This window comes from Xenopus laevis, chromosome 3L, assembly GCF_017654675.1.
Source record: "Xenopus laevis strain J_2021 chromosome 3L, Xenopus_laevis_v10.1, whole genome shotgun sequence".
In the NCBI taxonomy this organism is placed as follows: domain Eukaryota; kingdom Metazoa; phylum Chordata; class Amphibia; order Anura; family Pipidae; genus Xenopus; species Xenopus laevis.
The window spans coordinates 25122685-25145748 of NC_054375.1; the positions used below are offsets into that span (position 1 = coordinate 25122685).

The 23064-nt window shown below is 43.0% G+C and overlaps 2 protein-coding genes and 1 long non-coding RNA gene across 5 annotated transcripts; 2 read left to right on the plus strand and 1 right to left on the minus strand.

Moving 5' to 3' along the window:
- The first annotated feature begins 1944 nt into the window (after positions 1 to 1944).
- LOC121401085 (regulatory protein zeste-like) lies at positions 1945 to 4765 on the plus strand. The gene is made up of 6 exons (XM_041585458.1): positions 1945 to 2100; positions 2841 to 2898; positions 3168 to 3438; positions 3978 to 4078; positions 4182 to 4252; positions 4593 to 4765. Exons 2-6 carry the CDS (start codon positions 2851 to 2853, stop codon positions 4696 to 4698), a joined length of 597 nt encoding a protein of 198 aa, XP_041441392.1. The 5' UTR covers positions 1945 to 2100; positions 2841 to 2850; the 3' UTR covers positions 4699 to 4765.
- On the minus strand, positions 2850 to 22407 carry LOC108710810. Of its 3 annotated transcripts, XR_005966118.1 has the most exons (8): positions 22234 to 22407; positions 22001 to 22110; positions 20922 to 21129; positions 8911 to 9079; positions 6897 to 7536; positions 6003 to 6044; positions 4772 to 4906; positions 2850 to 2980 (listed from the first exon to the last, which is right to left on the minus strand). It is a non-coding gene; the product is annotated as an uncharacterized LOC108710810 (long non-coding RNA). The 3 variants fall into 3 exon arrangements; XR_005966119.1 differs by lacking the exon at positions 6003 to 6044; XR_005966117.1 differs by lacking the exon at positions 6003 to 6044 and having other exon boundaries at positions 6877 to 7536.
- On the plus strand, positions 4834 to 7506 carry LOC121401068 (serine/threonine-protein kinase N2-like). Its single transcript, XM_041585430.1, has 10 exons — positions 4834 to 4919; positions 5024 to 5099; positions 5187 to 5278; positions 5459 to 5632; positions 6217 to 6279; positions 6473 to 6549; positions 6640 to 6782; positions 6893 to 7000; positions 7107 to 7187; positions 7306 to 7506. Exons 1-10 carry the CDS (start codon positions 4834 to 4836, stop codon positions 7504 to 7506), a joined length of 1101 nt encoding a protein of 366 aa, XP_041441364.1.
- Positions 22408 to 23064: the final 657 nt, after the last annotated feature.

A 23064-nucleotide genomic window follows, 5' to 3' on the forward strand; every position in this document is an offset into this window, starting at 1 on the left:
GCCTTTACTCTTAGTGCTGGTTGGAGACACAGACCCAGGATTTGGCAAATATGCAGCGCTGCAATCAAATATACTGTACACCTTTTCTACTGAAGGTAACATTTGGGGACCAGTGTACCACACCATAGGGTGTTCCCAGTACTGACAGGCTCCTTAGAGTTTTGCCCCTCTGTCCTGTGGTATCTGCCCCCTGGGTATCTGTCCTGCTCTTTTGTACCAACATTGTAGCTAAATACGTGTTCCCTTTATCCAAGTACTGGAACTAGGGGTGGGAAGCAGAAGCGCGTGCCATAGGGACAGTTTGGGGGTGCCAGCAAGTGATTGGGGGACATACAGCAGGGTCCCATAGAAGAGAGGAGACATCATACCCAGGGATTTGACAGTTGGTTTAGTCCGTTGGTTGGCTCTGTGTTAACTGTAAATTCCTTCTGAGAGATTATTTGGCCAAATAACCATTATTTTTAGTAAGAAAAGATGGGAAATGGTTGGGTGACACCCCCCAGACTAGTAGATGATGATCATTTTACTGACTTTAGGTAATTTGGAGATTATTCCCCTAAAATGGTCTTGGGAGATTCCTTTAATCTTCGTGCTGGTTGGGAGACACAGACCCTGCATTTGGCAGTTATGAAGGACTAGCAGCAAATATACACTTTCTTTCCACTGGGACCCCATAAAAAGATAACATTTGGAGACCTCTGGGCTATGTCATAAAAGTCCTAATTCTATCATTCTATTCTAGTGCCCAGTATTGACAGGCTCCTTAGAAATTTGCCCAGTGCCCCCTGGTTTCTCCATTGCTCTTATGTACCAACCTTAACATGTAACTACATTTAATTGAGTTACATAGTTACATAGTTAGATTGGGTTGAAAAAAGACAAAGTCCATCAAGTTCAACCCCTCCAAATGAAAATCCAGCATCCATACACACACCCCTACCTACTTTTAATTAAATTCTCTATATAAAAAACATTAATTTGTTTTTAGTACGTTTTATGCACTTTTCCTTCAAATACCCCGGCTGTGGGAGGCCAAATAGGTACATGTTAGGGGAATTATTAATAAAACAATGTTGAATTGCTAATCCCTACAGTTACTCAGTAATACAGCCCTAGGGCCTAATTCCCCTAAAAAATGGTTACTGATGGCAGCCCTGCCCCCCAATCTACTAAATCTTGTGGGTGTCAAGGTGCCCAAAATCTGCCCGTGTTCCATTGCTAGGGGTAGTGAGACCTGTAGTGGGTAGTGCAGAGCTAAGGAACAGAAAGGCAACACAAATCACTGTCTCGCTGAGCCTAAACCTGTTCTTCTCTAGCTATAGCTGAACTATAATTCCCAGCATCCCCTGCGGCATAGTTGTAGTTCTAATGCAATGTGTATTTAATGTTCCCTGTCTATTTATTGCTTCATTTGGTGTTAAGGGTACCACTCATCCTAGAAATTGTAATAAGCAACTGTCCCTAGCATCAGCACTAGTGTGGATGATATGTAAGGAAGGGCCAAAATGGAAATATTAGTAGCAAAAATCAGAAGAATAAATTCCTACAATAAAGATCCCTAGTGTTTATGGGTGCAGGGAACTGATCAGAGTAGGGTCCCCTGCCAGTAATATACGGCAGTAATATTCAGCTGTTTTTAACCGTTAGTCTGTACAGTCCCCTAAGTACATTGGGGTCACCAGGACCCACACTTGGTTGGCAGGGGTGTCCAGGGCCTTGATTGCACCAACCTTTTGTATGTGCCCTAATTGGCTTCTTCATTCTATTAAAGCTGCTACTGGGTGGTGTTACTGGTTATTTCGGAGCAGCAAACATATTCAGTAGCGCAGTATAACTGGGTAGAATAGAGAAAGGGAAAAACAGTATTCAAAGCTTTATGTGTCAAAGAGTGTTTGGCTCACAATCTCTTTTTGTCTCTCCCCAAAAAATGAAATACTAAGAGCGATCTTAGTGATCTGAGCGATTTGCAGCGACTCCAAAAAGCGACAAAGAAGAGGATAAAGAAGAAAAAAAACAGTCTTTTTAAAGACTACCAACTTACATCAAGAGCAGAGAAATTACAGCAACCTGCTCAACCCATTGCGGGTCATCAGGAGGAAGGTAGGGATCCTGAATTTATCCCTCTGGTAATATTTATTACATAGCAGATGAGGTTGAAAAAAAGACACACGTCCATCAAGTTCAACCTTTTTGTCTAAATAAAACCTGTGTAACTGCTAGCTGATCCAGAGGAAAGTGGGGGCTAACAGTTATAATGATCTGATTTGTGGAACAAATAAATGGGAGGGGATTGTCCTGAAAAAGGGGAGGGTCTGGGTGGACCTTTGACTTGTGACAGGTACAGAAAGCAAGTTTTTATTTCAGAATTCAGGGTTTAGTGGAGCCGATAAAGACACTGGGATGGGGGGACATATTAAAGACAATGATTATTGTAGTTTTTAGCTACAAATAGTCTTTAAAATTTCCACATATATATATTTGGGAGTCAGGGGCTGAGATCCCGGAGCAATATTTGGGCTTCCCACAGTGCGACAGTCATGCTGATATAGTTCCAGGGGTAACTAGCAGCAAATAAGCACTTGTATAAGTACATTTATAAGCAACTAAAATAGTTTAATTAATAGTTTAATGATATTAGTTTAAATAATAGTTTAATTTAAGGGCTAGTTCTCTTAGAATGTCCTATGCATGGTAACAGCAGGTCATTGTTAATATGTGTAGTGGGAAAGTTACAGAGAGATGCTTGTCCTGAGCTTGCCATTTACCAGCAGCTACAAACATTTGTATTCTTTATCTCCACTAAAGCAGTGACTTATACCAACCTTTTTTTCCTGATACAGGAGCGTCAAGATGGGCGCCAAACTGTGCAACATCCTGCACCGGCACCGGCATACTGAGGTAAGACAGATGGAAATATAAAGTCGTTGTTTCATGCCTGACGATTAGAGTCCTTGCCACCAGATATAAAGGGGAACTGTCACTGCAAAAGAGAAAATCCTCAGCTTACAAGAAATATTTACAAACCTGTTTGACAAACATTACTATTACATTTTTCAGATGTTCTTCACAAATATCACATAAAAAATGTTCAATATTCATTAAAAAGTTTGGGAGGATTTCAATTGCTTAATCATTTTTTTCTTGATTTTGTTCCCTATTCTCTATAGACTGTTGACATCAATCAGTCTTTTGATGCTTGTGAGCCCTGGGTGAGTATTTGCTTTTCAGGTATGAAGCAGGAGCTGCTGAGAGACATCCGGAAGGAGATGAGGATAGCAGCAGGGGCGCAAAAGCTGTACCTTGTCACCAAGGACAGACAGACCAAAGCCCAAGTGAAGGAGCTGAGGAACATCAGTGAGAGGAAGGTGAAAGCCCTTTTCTCCTCTCTCCACAAGCTCAATGTGCAGCTAGCTCAGAGGGAAGCAGAGAATTCTCCAGGTAAGATATAACAGTCTCTGGCCTCTTTCCTATTGGCATTACATGTGTGTCATCATAACATCACATACACTACCTCTTCATGGACATTAGGTTGACCCCCATTAGATTGAGCTCAAAAACAAAAGGACTGCTCAAAGCTCTTCCCTGTAGCTGCTTCATATGTTTCCTATCGGGTGCTCTGTCTGCTGCATCCCCACTGCTAAGATCCACATCAACACCAAAGAATTGGACGGCACTCCGATCAAAAGGAATACATGTTTATAGCATACTCCTGCAGGGATCCTTGGGCGTAGGAGCCCTGCAGGAGTATGCTATAAACCTGTATTCCTTTTGATCGGAGTGTCGTCCAATTCTTTGGTGTTGATGTGGACCATTAGATTGAGCCCCACAGAACTATAGATGACCTTCATATCCTTTAAATTTATATTTTAAAACAATGTTCATTGGCAGCATCTTAACAAATCAAGAAAAAGGTCTTACGCCTTAGATTCAAGAATGTTGTATTTGAAAATCCTAATATCCTTCAAATTTATTTGCAGTTCTGGAGACTACAAGGGACACCGATGTCAACTTCCCTGCACCAGAGATCGCTGCGCCTGAGGTTCAGGTCACTTCAGACCCCGCCAGTGATTCATCACAAGTGAGTATATTACATTGACACCATTCCTTTCTTGGACACAAACACTGCCCTTATCATATCCATGTAAAGCCACATTCAATAATTGCCTGTCTCTTGTTTGCAGCATCAACATGATGAATCATCTGAGGAACCTGTTCCAGAGACAGAACAGCTGCCTGAAGAACCATCTGACAGGTAAGGATATTTTGGAGTTTATTAGAGATTATTCAAATAAGAACAAAAATATCTTCACAATAACAGGAATATTATTCTAATTAAAGTAAGGTACCAACAGATGAAAGTATTGGCATAAAAAAAGAGGACAGGTGGTAAGATGCCCCTTCATTTGGCCGGGAGATTCCACAATACATAATTGTACAGTGCCATCTATGAATTATGGCTAGGGGTGCTGTAGTATTAAGGATTATGGAGAATGTATTTGCTAAGGGAAGAAAAGAGGATAGCGTGAAGCTTATAAATCACTAAGGGAAAAAAATGAATTAGAATAAACACTAACCCGTCATTATATTTAAAGGGACTTACCTGTAGAAGATACAAATGAGGAGGCTGAGGAAGAGGCAGAATCTGTTGTTGAAGAAGATCCAGTGCAACAACAACAACAGAATGAGGAAGAAAGGTAAACTCACACTTTATATGGGAGGCTGCGGTTAAGACTGATTTCTACGATAAACTTGCATTATACTAATCATGTACCTCAATGACCTCTTCCCAATAGTGAAGTTCCTGAGAATGAAGAAGACTCTTCTGAAACATCGATGGGTCCTCTCCCCGGCGATTACAGCCCCATTCCAGAGGATTCTCAGGCTGAAGAGATGACAGTAGAGGAGGCTGAAACGACACAGTAAGACAAACCCTCAATATAAGACATAAATACATACATTATTAATATAGATATACATTGTTTTTCAAGCTGCACAAAACAAAATTTATGTTATTCCCTTTCAGAGAGCTACAGTTCAGCAGTTTTACAGCAAAGGACTTTCGCCGGATTAAGGTTTTAGGCAGAGGAAGCTTCGGCAAGGTAACTGATTGAGTCTCTAATTAGGACTTGGATCTTTAGCAGCATATACAGGGTAACAATGACACTAAACTCACTTTCTAATTCCAGGTTCTACTAGTAGAGTATCTTCCAGCAAACATCTATTGCGCTATTAAAGTGCTCAAGAAGGACAACATCGACTCCACTGATGATATAGAACAGTAAGTTCATGGGGAATGATTCCATAATCCTCTCATTTTGCTTTTGGAGCAGTCGCTTTCTGTCTCACAATCTTTTCTATTTTATATACTTTTCTTTCACTTCCCTTCCTTTCACCCAGTTGCTTTTGTTACCAAGATAATTTACTCTGTGCCGGACTCATTTTCTCTTTTATATTTCAGCATTTTAACAGAGAAGCAAATTGGACAGTTGGTGAATCCACACAGTTTTATAGTGGACTTATACGCCACATTCAGCACCAAAAACCAGCTGTTTTTCATCATGGAGTTTGTGGCAGGAGGCAGTTTAAGAACCCACCTGATGAGGAGCCAGCACTTTGATCTACAGACAACCAAGTAAGTAGAAATGACAGTAGGTGGATATTTGTCCCAGAGTTATAGAAGACTGAGGAGTAGGGGAGGATAATGATAGTGGCAGAGGTAAGCTACACTAAATAGTAAAGGGTTTTCACCTTTGAATTAATCTCTAGTATGATGTAGAGAGTTATATTCTGAGGCAATTTGCAATTGGTTTTAATTTTTTATGATTTGTGGTTTTTGAGTTATTTAGTTTTTTATTCAGCAGTTTGCAATTAGTTAGCCACATAACCCTAGCAACCATGCATCGATTTGAATAAGAGCCTGGAAAGAAGAGGGTCTGAACAGAAAGATGAGTAATAAAAATATAGCAATAACAATACATTTGTTACCTTACAGTGCACAGTACCTTTTGCTTTTTAGATGGGGCCAGTGATCCCCATTTAAAAGCCTGAAAGAGCCAGAATAAGAAGACAAATAAATAAAAAAATGTACAAAAAGGAAGACCAATTGAAAAGCTGCTTATTATTAGCCATACTATAATATAATAGTTAAGCACCCCTTTAAGATTCCTCTATGAATGTGCCATATAATAATCAAATGTCATTTTCTTATCCTTGCAGGTTCTACGCTGCTTGTATAACACTTGGTTTAGAAGGAATTCACAGCAAGGACGTCATACACAGGTAAGAGTTAATAAAGGGGGATTTGTAGCTGTTGCAATTTAGTAGCAGGACAATTACAGGTTGAAAGTCACTGCTTGGAAAGATAAGGGTAGGGAAAAGAACAGGAACCAGAATTCTTTAAGCTTGGCTTATGGCTCAGCTATTTCACAGCAGTTTTAATGTGTCATAACATCTCCCTTTTATTTTAATACAGAGATTTAAAGCCGGGGAATCTACTTATGGATCAAGACGGCTACATCAAGATCGCCGATTTTGGGATGAGCAAAACTGGTAAGAGCCACCTTATTATTGTGTATTATTACACAGAGCAAAGGGAACTCATTTAGGGCATACAATTATAATTTTTCTTTTTTTATCAAGGCATTGGATATGGAGACCGCACCAACACCATGGTTGGGAGTCCTGCTTATATGGCGCCCGAAGTCGTGATGGAGGAGGAGTACTCAAGAGCCGTTGACTGGTGGGCTCTTGGCGTCATCGTTTATGAGATGCTCCTCGGAACGGTAAGCAGCAATTGCCACTGTCCAGCTATAGGTGGATGTATTAAAGTTAAATACTGTTCTTTATCTATACTCATCATGGCCTCCTAATAAATACCCATGAATCATTTCAGAGACCTTTCACCGGATACGACAGGGACTTTATATATGATTCCATCGTGGAGGATGAGCCACACTACCCCTCATCCCTGGACTCCGAAGCAGTAAGCTTCATATCACAGGTAAGTAGCGCTGAGCTTTCAGTTTATTATAATCAGTGACCACTTTCTCTTGAGTTCCCTGAAGCTTCTGCTTCTTCAGTGTAACGGCTATTTTCACTTCTTGTAGCTGTTGAAGAAGAATCCTGAGGAGAGGCTAGGTTCCACCCCGGGGAATGCCGCAGATGTAGCAGAACATCCATTCTTTAATGTAAGTCCCCTTTCTGTATTGTCCAAATAATTAACCAAGAGATACAGTCCTTTCATATCCTCAGCTTCTAATGATGAAACTATAATAATGAGCATTTGCTATGGTGCCTATTTTGCAGGGCATTGTCTGGGATGATATTATCGAGAAGAACGTAACAGCTCCGTTCGTACCCAGCCTAAATGGACCGGAGGATGTGGGGTATTTCGATGAGGAGTTCACCAAACTGTCAGCGAATCTGACCCAGCCCAAAGGACCCCCTGCTGAGATGGCAAGCGAGATCGATGAAGCCTTTCTGGACTTTAACTATGCAGCATTTTAAGTCCAAAGGGGATGATGGGTAAGAAAAGACCTAATTAAAAATACACGAAGCACAATTCAGAACAAGAAGTGCCTAGCGTTAGTATTCCTTGAGTTATGGGTGCAGGGGCACTGATCAGAGCACAGCTGGCTATGGGAAGCAGCCATATTGGGTGCATGCAGGGCAAAGTGGATTTTATGGGAATATTGAGATGATCCCTGTGATGATTCTAATTTTGTGCTTTTTGTATACGTGGCAAAAACAATCACAAAAAACTCTCAGGCTGCTGAAACCTGTTCACATTCCAAGGAAACCAATGGATGTGTATCTTCATCATTTGGGCAAGTAGAAAGCCACCATAAATTTCACCCCAAACGTCACAGAAATCACAACTGTGCAAATTGCTTAAAAATACATGGAAACCAGTGATTTGTAATCACAAGTTGTTGGAAAAGTTGCAACTACAATTAGTCAATATTTTTATTTTGACAAACCACCCAATTTGTGATTAATGTGCCCCAAAGTAATATAGGGTTTCAGGAATATCAATTGCCAAGTAAAATATGAGGAATACATTTCAAATTATATTGTTTGTCTTTTGCAGGCTGGAGTTGGGAAAATGCACCACCTGACAGCTCCACCAGGTAAGAGTACCCCAATTCCACCAGCAGTGCCTTCTCTACCATCGACCATTGCATTACCAACAATGTCTCTTCTGCCTCCCTTTCCACTGTAATACCATCAGCAGTGCCTCCCCTTTCCTTCTACTGTAATACCATCAGCAGTGCCTCCCTTTCCTTCTACTGTAATACCATCAGCAGTGCCTCCCTTTCCTTCCACTGTAATATCACCAGCAGTGCCTCCCTTTCCTTTCCACTGTAATATCACCAGCAGTGCCTTCCTTTCCTTGCACTGTAATACCATCAGCAGTTCCTCTTCTCCTCTTTACACCAAAATATGGCATCATAAACACGAGAACCCTTAAGCCACTTGGTGGAACCTGCATTCCATTTCACTCCATCTCTCAAACTGTAGAGGCCGGGGTCTGCAGACTTCCTGGGGGTCAAATGGAATGAAAGGGAATGCCGTTTTCACTAAACAGCTTACTGGTGCTCATGTGTATGCTGCCATTTTCCTTACCGTTTCGATCACACTTGATGTAATATGGTGCATTGATCCTGGGAGCAAATCCGATTGCCGTTAAGGGGTCAGGAAGGAATTTTTCCCTCTAGTGAAGCAGATAGAACAAAGCTTCACAGAGGTTTTTTGCCTTCCTCTGGATCAAAAACCGCACTTTTTTCATTGTTATGATTAATAAAGCTGTGTCTTGCACGGATTAAACGATAAGCCACTGTGTGTGTGTCTTTATTCTGAGCGACAGAATTGACCAAATTAGCAATGAAGAAACATTGAAAGGTTTAGTACCTGTGGGTGAGAGACACAATCCTCCAGTGGGCATGGCTGCTGCAACAAGCATTCTTACACTGGGATAACAGGATGGAGATTCTGTTTATAATGGTCATTCTGGGCATCCTCCATCATGGCAATAAGGCTGTATACTCAGTGCACCCACTGGCACACGCACATCAAAAACCTGGAGGGAAAGAAAAAAAATGTATAAGATAAACCAGAGTTTAATTGAAACTGACACTTGAATGTATCACATTAAGAGCATATGGATATAAAAGGGAATGAAAAATAAAACATTTTGAAAGCATTCAGTGTATAGAGACATAGTCTATATTCCAATATCCAGCAACCATATTTAATATGAGGAATGGATCCCATTCTTATTTTCATAGTCTGGCCTATCAGGTGCCTCCACCATATGGAATATAACACACATGAGCAAACTGGCTCTCACCTTCCCTTCTCTCCAGCCCTGAGCCCCAATCAATGAAGGTTAAAATGCACAACACAATATTCATTGGGCAGATGAGAAGATGCATGTGGGTACAAAGCCTGAACCTGCCCTGTGGGGTTACTATACAGCCATTTCTCCTGTGAAAACGGAATACTGGCAGGTAAGTAAAAATGCACACGATTCATCCATATTACAGATCCCCCATACTAACATAAAGGGAAATCCTTCTGATTTGTGACACACAAGTAATTGTTTTCTATGTGTCAAATCCATATCCCTTTCCAAGTGTATTGTAAGTTTAACAGGCAGGGAAACATTCACTGGATTTGGCCAAAATCAAAATCTTCTTTGGATTTGTGTTCCATGTCTGGAATTGGCTCAGGTGTTTAGCAGGTGCCCATTCTACTGTCAGCACCTTCTCCCGCAACCTTACAATCTATAATTTTGCGAAGCCAACATTGTCTAGGTCACTCCAAGACTGTTGTGTCACCGAGTGGGTTTGTCACATCAATATCAGAAACCTATTTACAGGGGCACTACTATCAGAGGGTGCAGAAAGTGCTACAGAACATGTGACCCACCAGCAGGCATGGGCATCCTTAGAAAATGTGCAGGGGAAGCACATTTTCAATAAAATGCAACCTGGTTTCCAACACTAAGCCTGTACACAGTGGTGTAACTAACAAGAACAAAACCCTATGATCCTAAGGGGCCCACAGACTTAGGGGGTCCGATTAGGACCCGCAAACCCCACCAGGCCCTTCCCCTATAGCCTGCAATTTCAGTTCTGCACCCTGTCTCCCACTTTCGGCCATGAACTGAGCTAGACACAGACAGAGTGAGCTCCTGTCCAAAGAGAGACTTCCACAGCGTTTAAAGGGTAAAATGCATTAAGCGATTCTCCCCAGCAGACAATACTTTCCTCGCAGAGGGCCCCCTCATGGCTAAAGGAAAAAGCAAGCTGCATGTCTCAAATTTACATTGTTCAATAGCACCCAGCGTAGAAGCAAACAGGGAAATTAAATCCAAGATGGTCCCATATCCTCCATTGGAACTTCTTATCCTGAACATGAGAACCAGCGACAGATATGTATAATAAGCAAGTCTCCCCCATCCTATATAATAAAGTTGCAGTGTCTCTGTGTCCAGTCCCTGTGTCCGTGGCATTGCGCTACTGAGCATGTGCCCCACGGACCGTCTCTGGCGAATTTTGTTTAGACTAGAACAATTCTATTTTTATAAATGTTTGACTACATATGTTCTAGCGCCCGTTAATTTAACGGGCTTAATGTCTAGTATCTGAATAATTCCGAAAACACAAGCTATCCCAGCTTAGGGAAGATAATAACAACAGATAACAAATCTACTGTACAGGAGCTCAGAGTTGAAGAACAACACTGAACTGACAAAATAAATCACCAGTGGACAGAACCCCTGTGGCCGCTTGTCTTATGCAAGAGCAGAATAAAAAGCTTCCAAGCTTTGCTGGATACAAACACCAGCATGGCCAAACATGCCAAAAACCGAGCAGCAGTCTAGAAGTCAGAGTGGAAGATAAATAGCAGAGGCCTGTACAGAGAGATACGCAATAAACAGGACCAATTACACACCTGGTTTCATAGAAATAAAAGTTTTGATATGGTGCTGTTGAGAAATAAATCAAATAATATACAGGGATCTGTTATCAGGAGACCTTTTATGAAGTAAGCTCCGAATTAAGGAATGGTTGTCTCCCATAGACTCCATTGTATCCAAATAATCCAATTTTTTAAAAATGATTTCCTTTTTTCTCTGTAATAATAAAACTGTAGTGTGTACTTGATCTCAACTAGGAAGTAAAACCAGCCTATTGGGTTTATTTAATGTTTAAATAATTTTCTTGTAGATTTAAGGTATGAAGATCCAAATTACAGAAAGATCTGTTATCCGGAAAAACACAGGTCCCAAGCATTCTGGTCCCGTACCTGTATCAGATTTTAATACTTAAGTCAGCAACAAGTCCTTACTATTCCATCATACTAATTTCCATGGGAAATCAGGTAAAAAAATAAATGGCTAGGAAACATCTGAGCTAAAAAAAGTGTTTTGATTGTGAACTTTAACCCCTTTACCCAAGTTAAATGAGCTGAAAGTAAAGCAATTCTGTGAGAACAGGGGCTCTCCCATAACCTTAATAGACCACATGCCTGTGTCACCAGCTACAATGCTGAATAGTGCTGGAGATTAGTTAAAACCCATTTCTGTGCAGATCACTAGACCTATGATTTATTGCTAAGGCCAATAGACTGATCTGGACTACCCACTCTCTTTACTCACAATTCTCTAACCAGCTCTCACCACAGGGAAAACATGTGCAAGGCTAATGATAACTGCCACGGATTGAATACTTTTTTCCAAAATCACCCTTCAATTTTTAATTCCAAACGGATGCTTCAACTGCAGCTTCAAAAACTACCCTGTGACACTGCATCTTAAAGAGTATGAACAAAACGTTCATGAGGGTCAAATATTTTGTCCTGTGTATTTGTCCACCCAGAGAGGTGCAAGGGGAACCTGGGAACAAGGCAAAACCCGGTGATGTGCCCTCGGGAGGTTTTTCACTAAAAATAAGAACAGTTGCACCACCAGCATAGAAAAGATTGTCTAAAAGGAACAACAGTCAAAGCCAATAGAGATGGTAATGTCCACTGCTTTTTTTCTTTTTTTTTTTTTTGAAACGTATATTTATTGAGTTTCAACAGAGAGGGAAGGGGATGGGGATAAGAGGTTACAATACAAAAAAAGAAACAAAAAACAAGGAAACATTTGTTAAATGAAACATACATAGTAATGTCTGCTGTTTGAGTCAGGAGCATGAGTTACTTAGCAATATTACAATCAAAGAAGATGTTGAGGTTAATCACCCCACGGGTCCTAGGGGAATCATCTACAGTGCCCTTTCAATGTTCTTGTTCTGGGTGTAATTCCAGCCAGGGGACCATATTTTTTCGAATTTGATGGGGCGCCCTCTTGCTTTGTACGTCAGTTTTATATTTACCAATGACTTTCCTATCAGGGACAACCAATGTTGTAATGTGGGAGGTTGGGGGGCCATCCATTTCAACACCAAAGCTTTTTTGGCATAGTATAACACAGTTTTAATAAGTGTTCTGGTCTTGACTAGGGGAAGTATGCTTTCCACTATTCTTAGCAAGCATACTTCTGGTGTGCAGGCCCGGGGGAATGCCAAGTGTTCCTGTAGGCAGCGTATTACGTCTGTCCAATATTTGGAAGTCAGTGAGCGGTCCCACACTAAGTGGTGGAATGTGGCTTCTGTTTGTCTACATTTAGGAAACCTAGCTTCAGTGGCTCTAACAAACTTATTTAACTTAGCTGGTGTGAGGTATAGCTGGTGAGTGAATTTTAACTGAATGAGGCGGTCCCTAATAGATTAAAAAAACCATAAAGGCCATCTGTGGCCTCCTTCCAATCATCTGGTTCTAGTGAGGGGATCATGGTCGGTCACCTCTGTTGGGCTTTGGCGAATGGGGCCCAGAAGGCAGATGATTAGCGACCATTCTGCCTGCCTTGGGGTACCACAGAGTCTCCTCAAACCTTTGGGTGTCAAATGTGATCTGGAGCGTTGAGAATTGCATACGGAAGGCCTCCCTAAGTTGCATATATCTAAATCACTGGATTGTTGGTTGAGCAGTTGATTGTTTAAGTTGGTCCATTGTAGGAAACTTGAGTCTTTTGTATCACAGACAGCACCATCCATGAATGTATTTTCTTAAAACATCTTTATTGAGACATAGGCTCTTGACCCAGTTAAAACACAACATTTCAGACCTGCATAGGTCTTTTTTCGAGCCTGAAAAAAAACCTATGCAGGTCTGAAACGTTGTGTTTTGGTCTGGGTCAAGAGCCTATGTCTCAATAAAGACGTTTTAAGAAAATACATTCATGGATGGTGCTGTCTGTGATACAATGGATTCGTAAATCAGTTGGTGGTGGAAACTGTGAGACTTGCACCAAATGAAAGGATTTTTTGGAGGTATGAGTGCTGACTAAACTCTTGCGGAAACTTGGGAGTCTACCAGGAGGTCACTGAAGAATCTAAATTGTCTCTGGGGTCAATAGTGGAAGTTTTATATGGGGGGATATAAGGGGTGTAGTTACTTTTGAGATTTTGCAAGCTGTTAGCCATGCACCGCAGTCCCCAAGTCTCCTATAAGGGATTTTACAAGTGCCTCTAGTGAGCCCACCAGTAGTGTGCTACTTAGGTTTTTTTCATTAGGGTGAAACTATGAATTGTATATGGTATAACTACCCTGCTATGTAAAAAAAAAAGAGGCCTCCTCTGTCTGTGGGGCAGTTAAGGATACCCATGAAACACTGGGTGTTTTATTAGCCCAAAGAAAGGAGATAATCAAGGATGTAATTCTTTTAAAGAATGAGAGTGGGACTTGGACTGGGGAGTTCAGCAGACTATACAAAAATTTCGGCAGGTATACCATTTTGTATATGTTTATCCATCCCCACATGGTCACAGGGAGCTTGGCCCACGTAATGAGGGCTTGTTTGAAGCATAATAGGATGGGTTCTAGGTTGTCCGCCATGAATGACTTAACACCCATAGAGATGTTAATGCCTAGGTACTTAAATCGTGCAACACATTTCAACCCTTTGACCGTGTCAACCTGACTTGGAGGAGGATCTAGCGGCATGATCACAGATTTCTCACCATTTATGGATAGCCCAGAGTATTCCTCAAAGTCATCTAAAATGTGCAGGACCTCTTCTAGCAATGAGTTAGGATCCCAGAGGAACAGTAGCAGGTCATCAGCGCAAATGGAAGGGGCGAACCCTGTCGTGTAGCCCGGGACAAGGCAAATGAGTTGAAATTATTATTTTTTTTGCTCAAGAGTGTTTTATTTAATAAAGCAGTTGCACAAATGACACATGTATATAAAGTATTATGTTACATTTCAGTGGTATACTTAATTTCAACATCATCATGGGGTAAGCAGACAGTTTGCTCCACACTAGCAGTAGGAGTGCCCCCCAGGATACCACCCTACCCCAACAAGCCTGAGCCATATCCAGGTTTCTTGTGCCCCTTGAGGTGTATTAAATATTTAAGTTAACATTCCAATCCAGCACTGCCAGGTTCGTGTAAACTTTTCCAGTTGCCCATTTTTGGACATTATTGCATGTTCCAGACATTGCGCTGTGCCATTCTTGTATAGTAGGAGGGGTAATGTCCTTCCAGTGCAGAGTAAGGACCCACCTGGCTTGAAATAGTGCCTTGGTGATGAATGTTTTCTTAGGGAAGTCCAGGGTGGTGTTTATGTCCAATGCCAAGAGACACGACCTGGCAGTGCAACTACTCCATCCCGGGACAGCCCTTGACAGCCAGTCACAGATGTCACCCCAGTACTCCCTAATACTCTCACACTCCCAAAGTGTATGCAGTAGGGTGGCTGCTTCCATCTCACACCTTGGGCACATTCATCATAAACAATCTCTGCACTGTATAGTATGATCTGTGTATTAAATACAGCTGCAACAGGCTATGCCGGGGGGACATGGAGACAATGCGTGTTGTGGTCAATATCCACTTCCACTGTTCATCAGTAATAGCCCCTAGGTCGGACTCCCATGCATCTCTAGCTGGGATAGTCACGGCATTGTCTATCTGCATGTGCATACGCTTAGATAGCTTGCCCCTCTGACTAGATTCAAGTAAGATGTCCATTATTGGTGAGTTTGACATTACAATGCTTTCACTACTGGATTGAGATGCTAGGATAGAACTCAGTCTATGGTGCATTAGCCATTTCGAAAGGGGGAGATTCCTAGTAACATGAGCACCTGGAGGGATCTGACCCCGGCCACCTTCCCATATATCCTCTAGAGAAGTGAGGCCCAACTTTAACCACACCTGGGGCGGATTGAAGGGGACCAGGCCCAGGAATTCCCCATTTCCCCATAGGGGAGTCTGCAGCAAGAGATGCCCAAATTAAACTGCTGCATGTGCTAAATGCAGGATGCAGTTATTGGAGAGGTTAGGCCTCTGGGTTTTTAAAAAAAAAAAAAAAAAGGCACGCCACGGGTACTCTGGGTAGCAGTTACCAATGCACACAAGCTGTGGAGAGGTGGAGAAATCTCCTGGTGTATCATAGGCGAGATATGGGTAAGCTGGGCAGCCAGGAAATTTAAATAGATGTCGGGGAAGGCCATTCCTCCCTGATCCCTTGCTCTCATTAGGGTTGTGAGGCAAAGTCTAGCCCTCGATTTACCCCAAATAAATGTATTCAGTAGTGTGTTGATTTTTGTAAATTGAGCCTAAGGAATATAGACTGGGGAGTGCAAGAGGGTATACAAGAGTTTAGGAAGGATAAACATTTTAATCAGGTGGATTTTGACTGTGGAGCCCAATGGGAGCGTGTTCCATGCTCTGCATTACGCTATCTGTAATGGGCGAGGGGGAGAGTAACTTTCATCCCTAGGTACGTGAATTTGGTAGTGGTTTGAAGAGGGCAACTCAGTGGGGACCCTTCTCATCCTTGACCATCAACCAGAAAGAGCGTAGACTTGGAACTGCTGGTGATAAGACCTGACATCCCCCCAAAGCTATGTGTAAGAGCCACAAGGGCATCTACGGAGGGGCCCGTATCACCCAGGTATACTAAAGTATCATCAGCATAGAGCTGGATTTTGTTGTCTGCCCCAGTACCTCCGAAACCTTTGATTAGTGGGTGAAGCCTAATTGCCTGGGCAAACAGCTCTAGAGCCAGAGCAAACAGCAGGGGAGATAAGGGGCAGTCCTGCCGCGTGCCCCTTGCCAAGGAGAACCCCGGGTGCAAATGGAGTTAATGCAGAGCGTAGCCTGGGGAGCCTTGTACAGGAGTTGCACCATGGCAATAAATTTTGTGCCTAGACCAAAGCCCGCCGGCTGCCACAAATATGGCCACTCAACAGTATCAAAGGCTTTGGCTATGTCCAACAGCCCCTGTACTGTTAAATGACTCCTCTAGGGTAAGGTATAGTCTCCTAGTGTTCATGGCGGGGGTTTTCCCTGGAATGAATCCCACCTGATCGGGATGGACTATTTTGGCCTAATCTCCTAGCTAAAACTTTGGCATAAAATTTTACATTGGCGGTTAAGAGCGATATGGGTCTGAAAGATTCGCACAATTGGCTGGCTTGGGTAGAAGGATTATAGCTGCTTTATATAGCGATTCAGGAAAGTGCCCTTGCTGAAATGCTTCATTAAATAACTTCAAAAGTATAGGAGTTAGGGTTCTGCCGTGCCTCTTATATAACTCGATTGGAATGCCATCCGAGCCAGCAGCTTTGCCCAAGGGGAAGGAATCAATTGCCTCTTGTATCCCAGTGCCTGTGATATCCCCCTCTAGATAATCACTAAACTCCTGCAGTAACCTTGAAAGTCCAAGGGGGGTTAAGAATGCACTTATCTCATCTGCGGTGGTCTGCAGTTTTGAGGCATACAGGTCACAGTAAAAGCGTACCAGTATTTCTTTCACTTTGTCAGGGTCTCTTTGAAGGCTGCCCCTATGGTCCTTCAATGCTGGTATGGACGGGGGGAAGAATGGGCTTTAGCTAGGTGAGCTAGTAACCTGCCCGACTTTTCACCATGTTCGTATATATATCAACCTTTGAGAAGAAGAGCTTGTGCTGGGCTTTTTGAGCAAGGTGCTGGGAATACCGCTCTTGGGTGTCTCTTAGCTGCCTAAGGACCTCAGGAGAAGGATTTTCAGCCGACTGGGTGTCTATCTGGGAGACCTGCACTTCTAAGGCTTTCTCAGCCTGGAGGGACTGTGCCTTATAGGCTGCTATTTCAGCTGAGATGGAATTTCTGAGATAGGATTTCAGGGAGTCCCAAAAGGGAAGAAGCTGGTCAGTATTTTGGTTCAAGTTCAAAAAATGTTGCAAATACCCCTCTACCGTCTCTTTATTGTCTAGAATACTTAACCACAATGGGTTAATAGAGGGCTTAGGCCGCTCGGTTCTATAAGGGAACTGAAGACGCAGCTGCAGGGGGGCATGGTTCGAGATGCCCCTGGGGAGATAGCTGGTTTGCCGCAAAATGGAAACTACTGGGGCATTGATGAACGCCAAATTCTAGAAAGGGCATAGTGGGACATAGTGAAACAAGAGTATTGCCGGGAGTTAGGGTTAGTTTGCCTCCAGGGGTCTAACAGTGCCAGGGATAAACCTGTTCAGGAGGGTAATAGAAGGCAAGGGACCGACCGGGTTCTTGCTGATTCTATCAATACTTGGGGAAATCACCTCATTGAAGTCTCCAGCTATTATGGCCAGCGCGTGTGGATGTTGTGTTAGCTGGTCGGCTAAGTTATACAGTACCGCTGGTTCAAATGGCGGCGGGATATAGATGTTCACCAGCAATACTTCACATGCGTAAATATAGCAATGCAGGAATAGGTATCTACCTTTTGGGTCAGTTTTAAGATTAATAAACCTAAGGGGACGGCCTTTCCAATCAGAATCGAAACTCCAGAGGAGTGCGTGGAAAACGTGGCATGGTATGCCCAGCCTATCCACGGCCTCCTCAGGGCCAAGGTCTTAGCCCCAACCAAGTGAGTTTCCTGCAGGAATGCTATTGCTGTGGAATGGGTCTTAAGGGAGTCAAGGACTAGTCTACGCTTAATTGGGCAATTTAGACCCCTCACGTTCCATCTTGTCAAGGACACTGCCATTTCCCCTTAGAGTTGTAGGCATACCATTCATACATCATTCCAGTGCTGTAAAAGTCAAATATACATTCTTGAGCTAAACAAGTGAACTTAAACACACCTATTTCCCATACTAATCCCCCCTCCCCTTCAGCCCTTTCCCCAACTGGGGGCAGAATTTGTCCCATAACCAAAAAGGAGTAGAAAGTCATCTTATGTGGGGTAATGCATACCACCGTAGTGAGTCGTGGTAAATAAGAAACACTAGGGGATCCGCCTTAAGAACATATAGACCGCCAGTAACCCCTATACTGTAAATCAACTGGGTTGCAGCAGGTGGTGTCCAGATAGCACCCTAGCAGGAGTTGAAACAAAAAGCTTAAGTGAGCTGCCATTAGGGCAGGAGTTTGTAAGTTGTTCTAAATGCGTTGAGCTGCTAATGATTGCGCTACATGTAGAGTGCCAGTAATGGGCCCCCTACGGCCACCTAGATCGAGCACCAAGCTGGGCAAGCGTCTAAAGACATGCTGAAGGGTTATGGGTGCCATGTACTAGTGTGAGCGGCCTGGGCCCCTAGGTAAGTGAGGTGTAGCTGCGGGGTTAGATGCAAGCATGGGCCCATACTCACAATATAAGGGACCCGAAGATCTCAAGCTTGGTATTCCTCTCGCATCCATCCTGGTGTTCAGCTCTTGAGGTAAGGTGAAGAAGTATGTATTTCCTCCCACAAGCTCCCGAAGGCGCGCCGGTTAGAGCATAGCGTATGTGATTCCAGCCGCTCGTAGCCTGCTTTTCCCGCTCTGGAAGACTGCTCTTTGATGCTGCACCTCCATCGAATAGTCAGCAAATATTGAGATGTTAGCCGCATCATGTCGAAGTGGTCCGTGGGTTCTTGCCAGTGATAACACCTTGTCTCTGTCAATCGCATTCAGGAGGCGGGCGATCAACGGTCTGGGGGAGGCCCTGGGGGGGACCTCCTTGTGGGGACTCTGTGTGCTCTCTCTATGGCAAAGGTGTCAGATAGGTGAGCCGCACCAAAGGTATCCCTTAGCCAGCCTTCCAGAAAGGCCTCTGGAGCGTTGCCCTCTGCCAGCTAGGGGAGCCCCACAAATCTGAGGTTGTTGCGCCTCAGATGGTTCTCGAGGTCATCGGTTTTGCGCTGGCAGTCGGTTAGAAATATTTCGGACCTCACGATATTGCTCAGGAAGGTCGCGGCAATTGTCTTCTAGGGTGCTTCGACTTCTGTTGTGCGCTCCCGCATCCTCTGCAGATCGCCTTTGATGATGGACAGGTCAATCCTGATTTTGTCCGTCTTGGACTGTATTAGAGCAGTGCATGCGGTGTTGGCAGCCTTAATTTTGGCCATGATGTCTCCCAGTGTGGGTTCCGCTGCTGCTGGAGGTCCGTTAGTATCGCTCACTGGGCTCGTGTTTTGAGTGTCTCCCTGGGCCATAGCGGAGTTGTCAGGCTGGCTTGCGGCCTGCTCCCCCACACTGCCATCTTGGGAGTCTTCGCAGACAAACTTTTCCAAGCTAGATGCTGCCTCCGACGCTCTTTTCTCAGGTGCTCGGCTGGCTCTGTTCTGCATGATTTAGTGCTGCTAGATCAGGAAATTTTGCGGGGTCTCTGGTGGAGTTCTTTTAGATACATGTGCTCACACCAGCAGCTAGACCACGCCCCCCCGAGTTGATATTATTTACCCTAATTTGGGCTGAGGGGGTATTATATAGCAATTGGACCCACTTCTTTAAATCAATTTACACATGGATCAGATGCAATTCTCGAAAAAAAATGCTACAGCTTGCAGCTACAGTATATACAGTAGATATCAAAGGCTGATCCAGCCAGGACTACCAGTGGAAATAATAGCGCTCCATACTACCAAGCATTAAAAAAAACTGCTCAGCTATAATGCAGGCTTGACCATCCAAACCAAACTTTATATCCAATTCCCCATGGCTCACCTGAAAAACCTAGACCATGATTAGACATTCACATGACACATAAGGCACTTCACAATACTCCCATCGCAGGACTCCTGATAGTAGCCCTGAATATATTTATAGGTTTGGGAAAGAACTTTTTTTCTTCACCCTATTTGGAAAAGGGTGTCTGCATCCTATGGGTTTCACTGGCGGTGAAAACAATAGCACATTTCCATATGAGTTTTATACCACCCTGCTGGAACATGGAACATTTTATCTTATAGTACACTCAAATTTAGTTTACCATTTTAAATGTAGTTCCAATGCCCGAATGTCACTGTAGCCCACCCAGTGTTTACAATGCAGTGGTCTTTTGTAAGAGAACGTGTTTTTTAAGCACACAGTGGCTTCTGAGTATCTCAACAATACACTTGCCTGAAGAAAGGTGTCAACTTAGATATAAAACACCGGTCATTGTACATCACAATTTATACTACATGCGGTACAGAAGACTCTTTAGCTTGTGCAGTTCTTCACCTGATACCAACACTAGGGGGCTGTTTTTCCCATTGATTATTAAAAAATTGGTTTTCTCACTTTTTTAATGAGGCTCAAAAAATTTGAGATTTATTAAGTGTAAAAACCACGAAAACCACTGATACAAAACTTTGTCAGGTAAAAGTAAGGTCCTATAGAAGTCAGTGGGAGCTGCACTGATCCTATTGGACCTCTTTACATCAATTCAGACTTTTATAGGATTTTGGAATTTTTTTCACTAGGAATAGACAGAAAAACTCAAATTTTTTCAAGGTTTTCGAGGCATCATTCAGCATAATTTTCTGTTCGTACTTTCTTATTTGGATTTTTTATAAGGAGAACTCAACCCCCCCCCCAAGCATCCAGGCATTGCCCCTCCTCAATGTGCTTTAGTCTAAAAAAACCTCTCACCCTTAAGAGAAGCACTGCGGAGCTCCTGGTCGCCATCTTGCGGGTCCAAAAGGCCCAGATGATAAATCTTTCTGTGGATTAAGGGAGCTGGAGTTCAGTCTTGTTAGACAACGTGGATCAGATGACAATGGGGTGTCTCCTTGAGTCACTTGCCAAATATATGTAACGGTCTCATCTGGATAAATGGGATATTCCATCAGTTGTTCCCCTTATTAAAACAAAATCATATTTAGGGTTACATTGAACCTAACAGGTTTCAGCTTTCGTATTTAATTATATCATGAACGGATAAGGGAAATCCCAATTACAATTGCTATAAATTGCACATAAGTATTAACCCTATACCCTGCACCTAAAAGTTGCATCTTTAATGTTCATGTTAAGAAAGCTATTGGGTTCATAGTGCAAATATTAATTTATTGCAACATCAAGATATTATACCACAATATTAGAAAGGGGAGGCCTGTTTACAGTCTTAATTTTGACAGAGAGAAAACTTTTTTGGATTGATGAAACAAGCATTTCTTAAAAGGGTTGTTCACCTTTAAATTAACTTTTAGTTTGATGTAGAGAGTGATATTCTGAGATTGGCATTTTTTATTATTTGTGGACTTTTTATTCAGCAGCTCTCCAGTTTATAATTTCAGCAATAGGGTCCAAAACACCATAGTAACCATGCATTGATTTGAATAAGAGACTGGAATATGAATAGGAGAGGGACTGAATGGAAAGAGGAGTATTAAACAGCGGCCATAAAAATAAATGTGTAGTCTTACAAAGCATTTGTTTTTTGGATGGGGTCAGTGACCCCCATTTGAAAGCTGGAAAGAGTCAGATGAAAGAGGCAAACAATTAAAAATCTATAAAATTTGAATAAATGAAGAACAATTGAAAAGTTGCTTAGAACTGGTCATTCTATAATACACCAAAAGTAAAAATAAAGATGAACCATCCCTTTAATGTAAATGTTCCCTCTAAAGGGATTTCTACTGGCACAGTTTGATGGGCCAACCAGAAAGTGATGTAACCCAATCTTGGCCACCACCTGTATTATAGGATACACATCATTAATATCTTACCATACACAGTTCCTAAATTCCCTTTGCTCAATGAAAGGGTACTGGGAATGTCTCTCCATGGCAGTGTCGCCACCTAGTGGGATCCAGGGATTCACCTACGGGTGGCCCCACTAGAAAACAAATGATTAATCACACCGTTGGAGTAAAACAAATAGAACTTTATATAACTGGCAGAGAAGCAAAGTACGGGTGATACACGCTGGAGTTTCAATATCTACCTCAGACAGACTCACCGGGGCTCACACAGAGCTGGTACAGACATCCACAGTGTCTCCACATTCTCAATCCAAGCACATGAAGTTTGCTTTAATCTTCAGGGCACAGCCCCCAGCTCTATCTGTAGTGAGAATACAACAAATATTCTTTATTTTTCAGGGCACAGCTCCCAGCACTATACACAGTTCAAGCACAACAAATTCCCCTTAACTGCAATCCATCCATGGGTCACATTCTCGCAGCCTCTGAGCTCTAAGCTCACAAAGGCTTGGGGACCTGGACCTCAAGTCCTCCACGGGCCTCTTAATTCATTGTGTCATAACAGTGGGGAGGGGATAGGAGGGGGAGGGCAGGTAGGGGAGAGTGACAGAGGGGAAGGGAGAGGGGAAGGGAGGGAGGTGAGAGACACCCAGCAAGACCATTTAACTGGTACATGCCCAGCACACCCCCCCCCCATCGTTGCGCCCTAAGCAAGTGCCTCTTCTGCCTACCCCTAGTTCTGGCCCTGCTTAACCCTATGGGTCACTACAGTGATAACCCAAGTCAGGGAAGGGAACAACAACATAATAGCCGAGAACCCTCTGGGTCCAGCATTTGGGTGGAGCAATATTGTAAGAGAGCAATCATCAAGAGTTTATAGGGGTCATTGACAATGAAAACTAAGTGTGCCTCCTAGGCCATGCAATAGGGCGAGTGGTAAGAACAGGGCTTTATTTTGTCCTGCGTCAACTGGGGCTGCCTAAGTTCTGCTTATGAATGACACACATTAGGGGATGTGAGGAGGGATGCCTATGTGCCTTCCACAACACTTTTTTTCATAGGGCACTACATTTCAGAGTGCAAAGTCC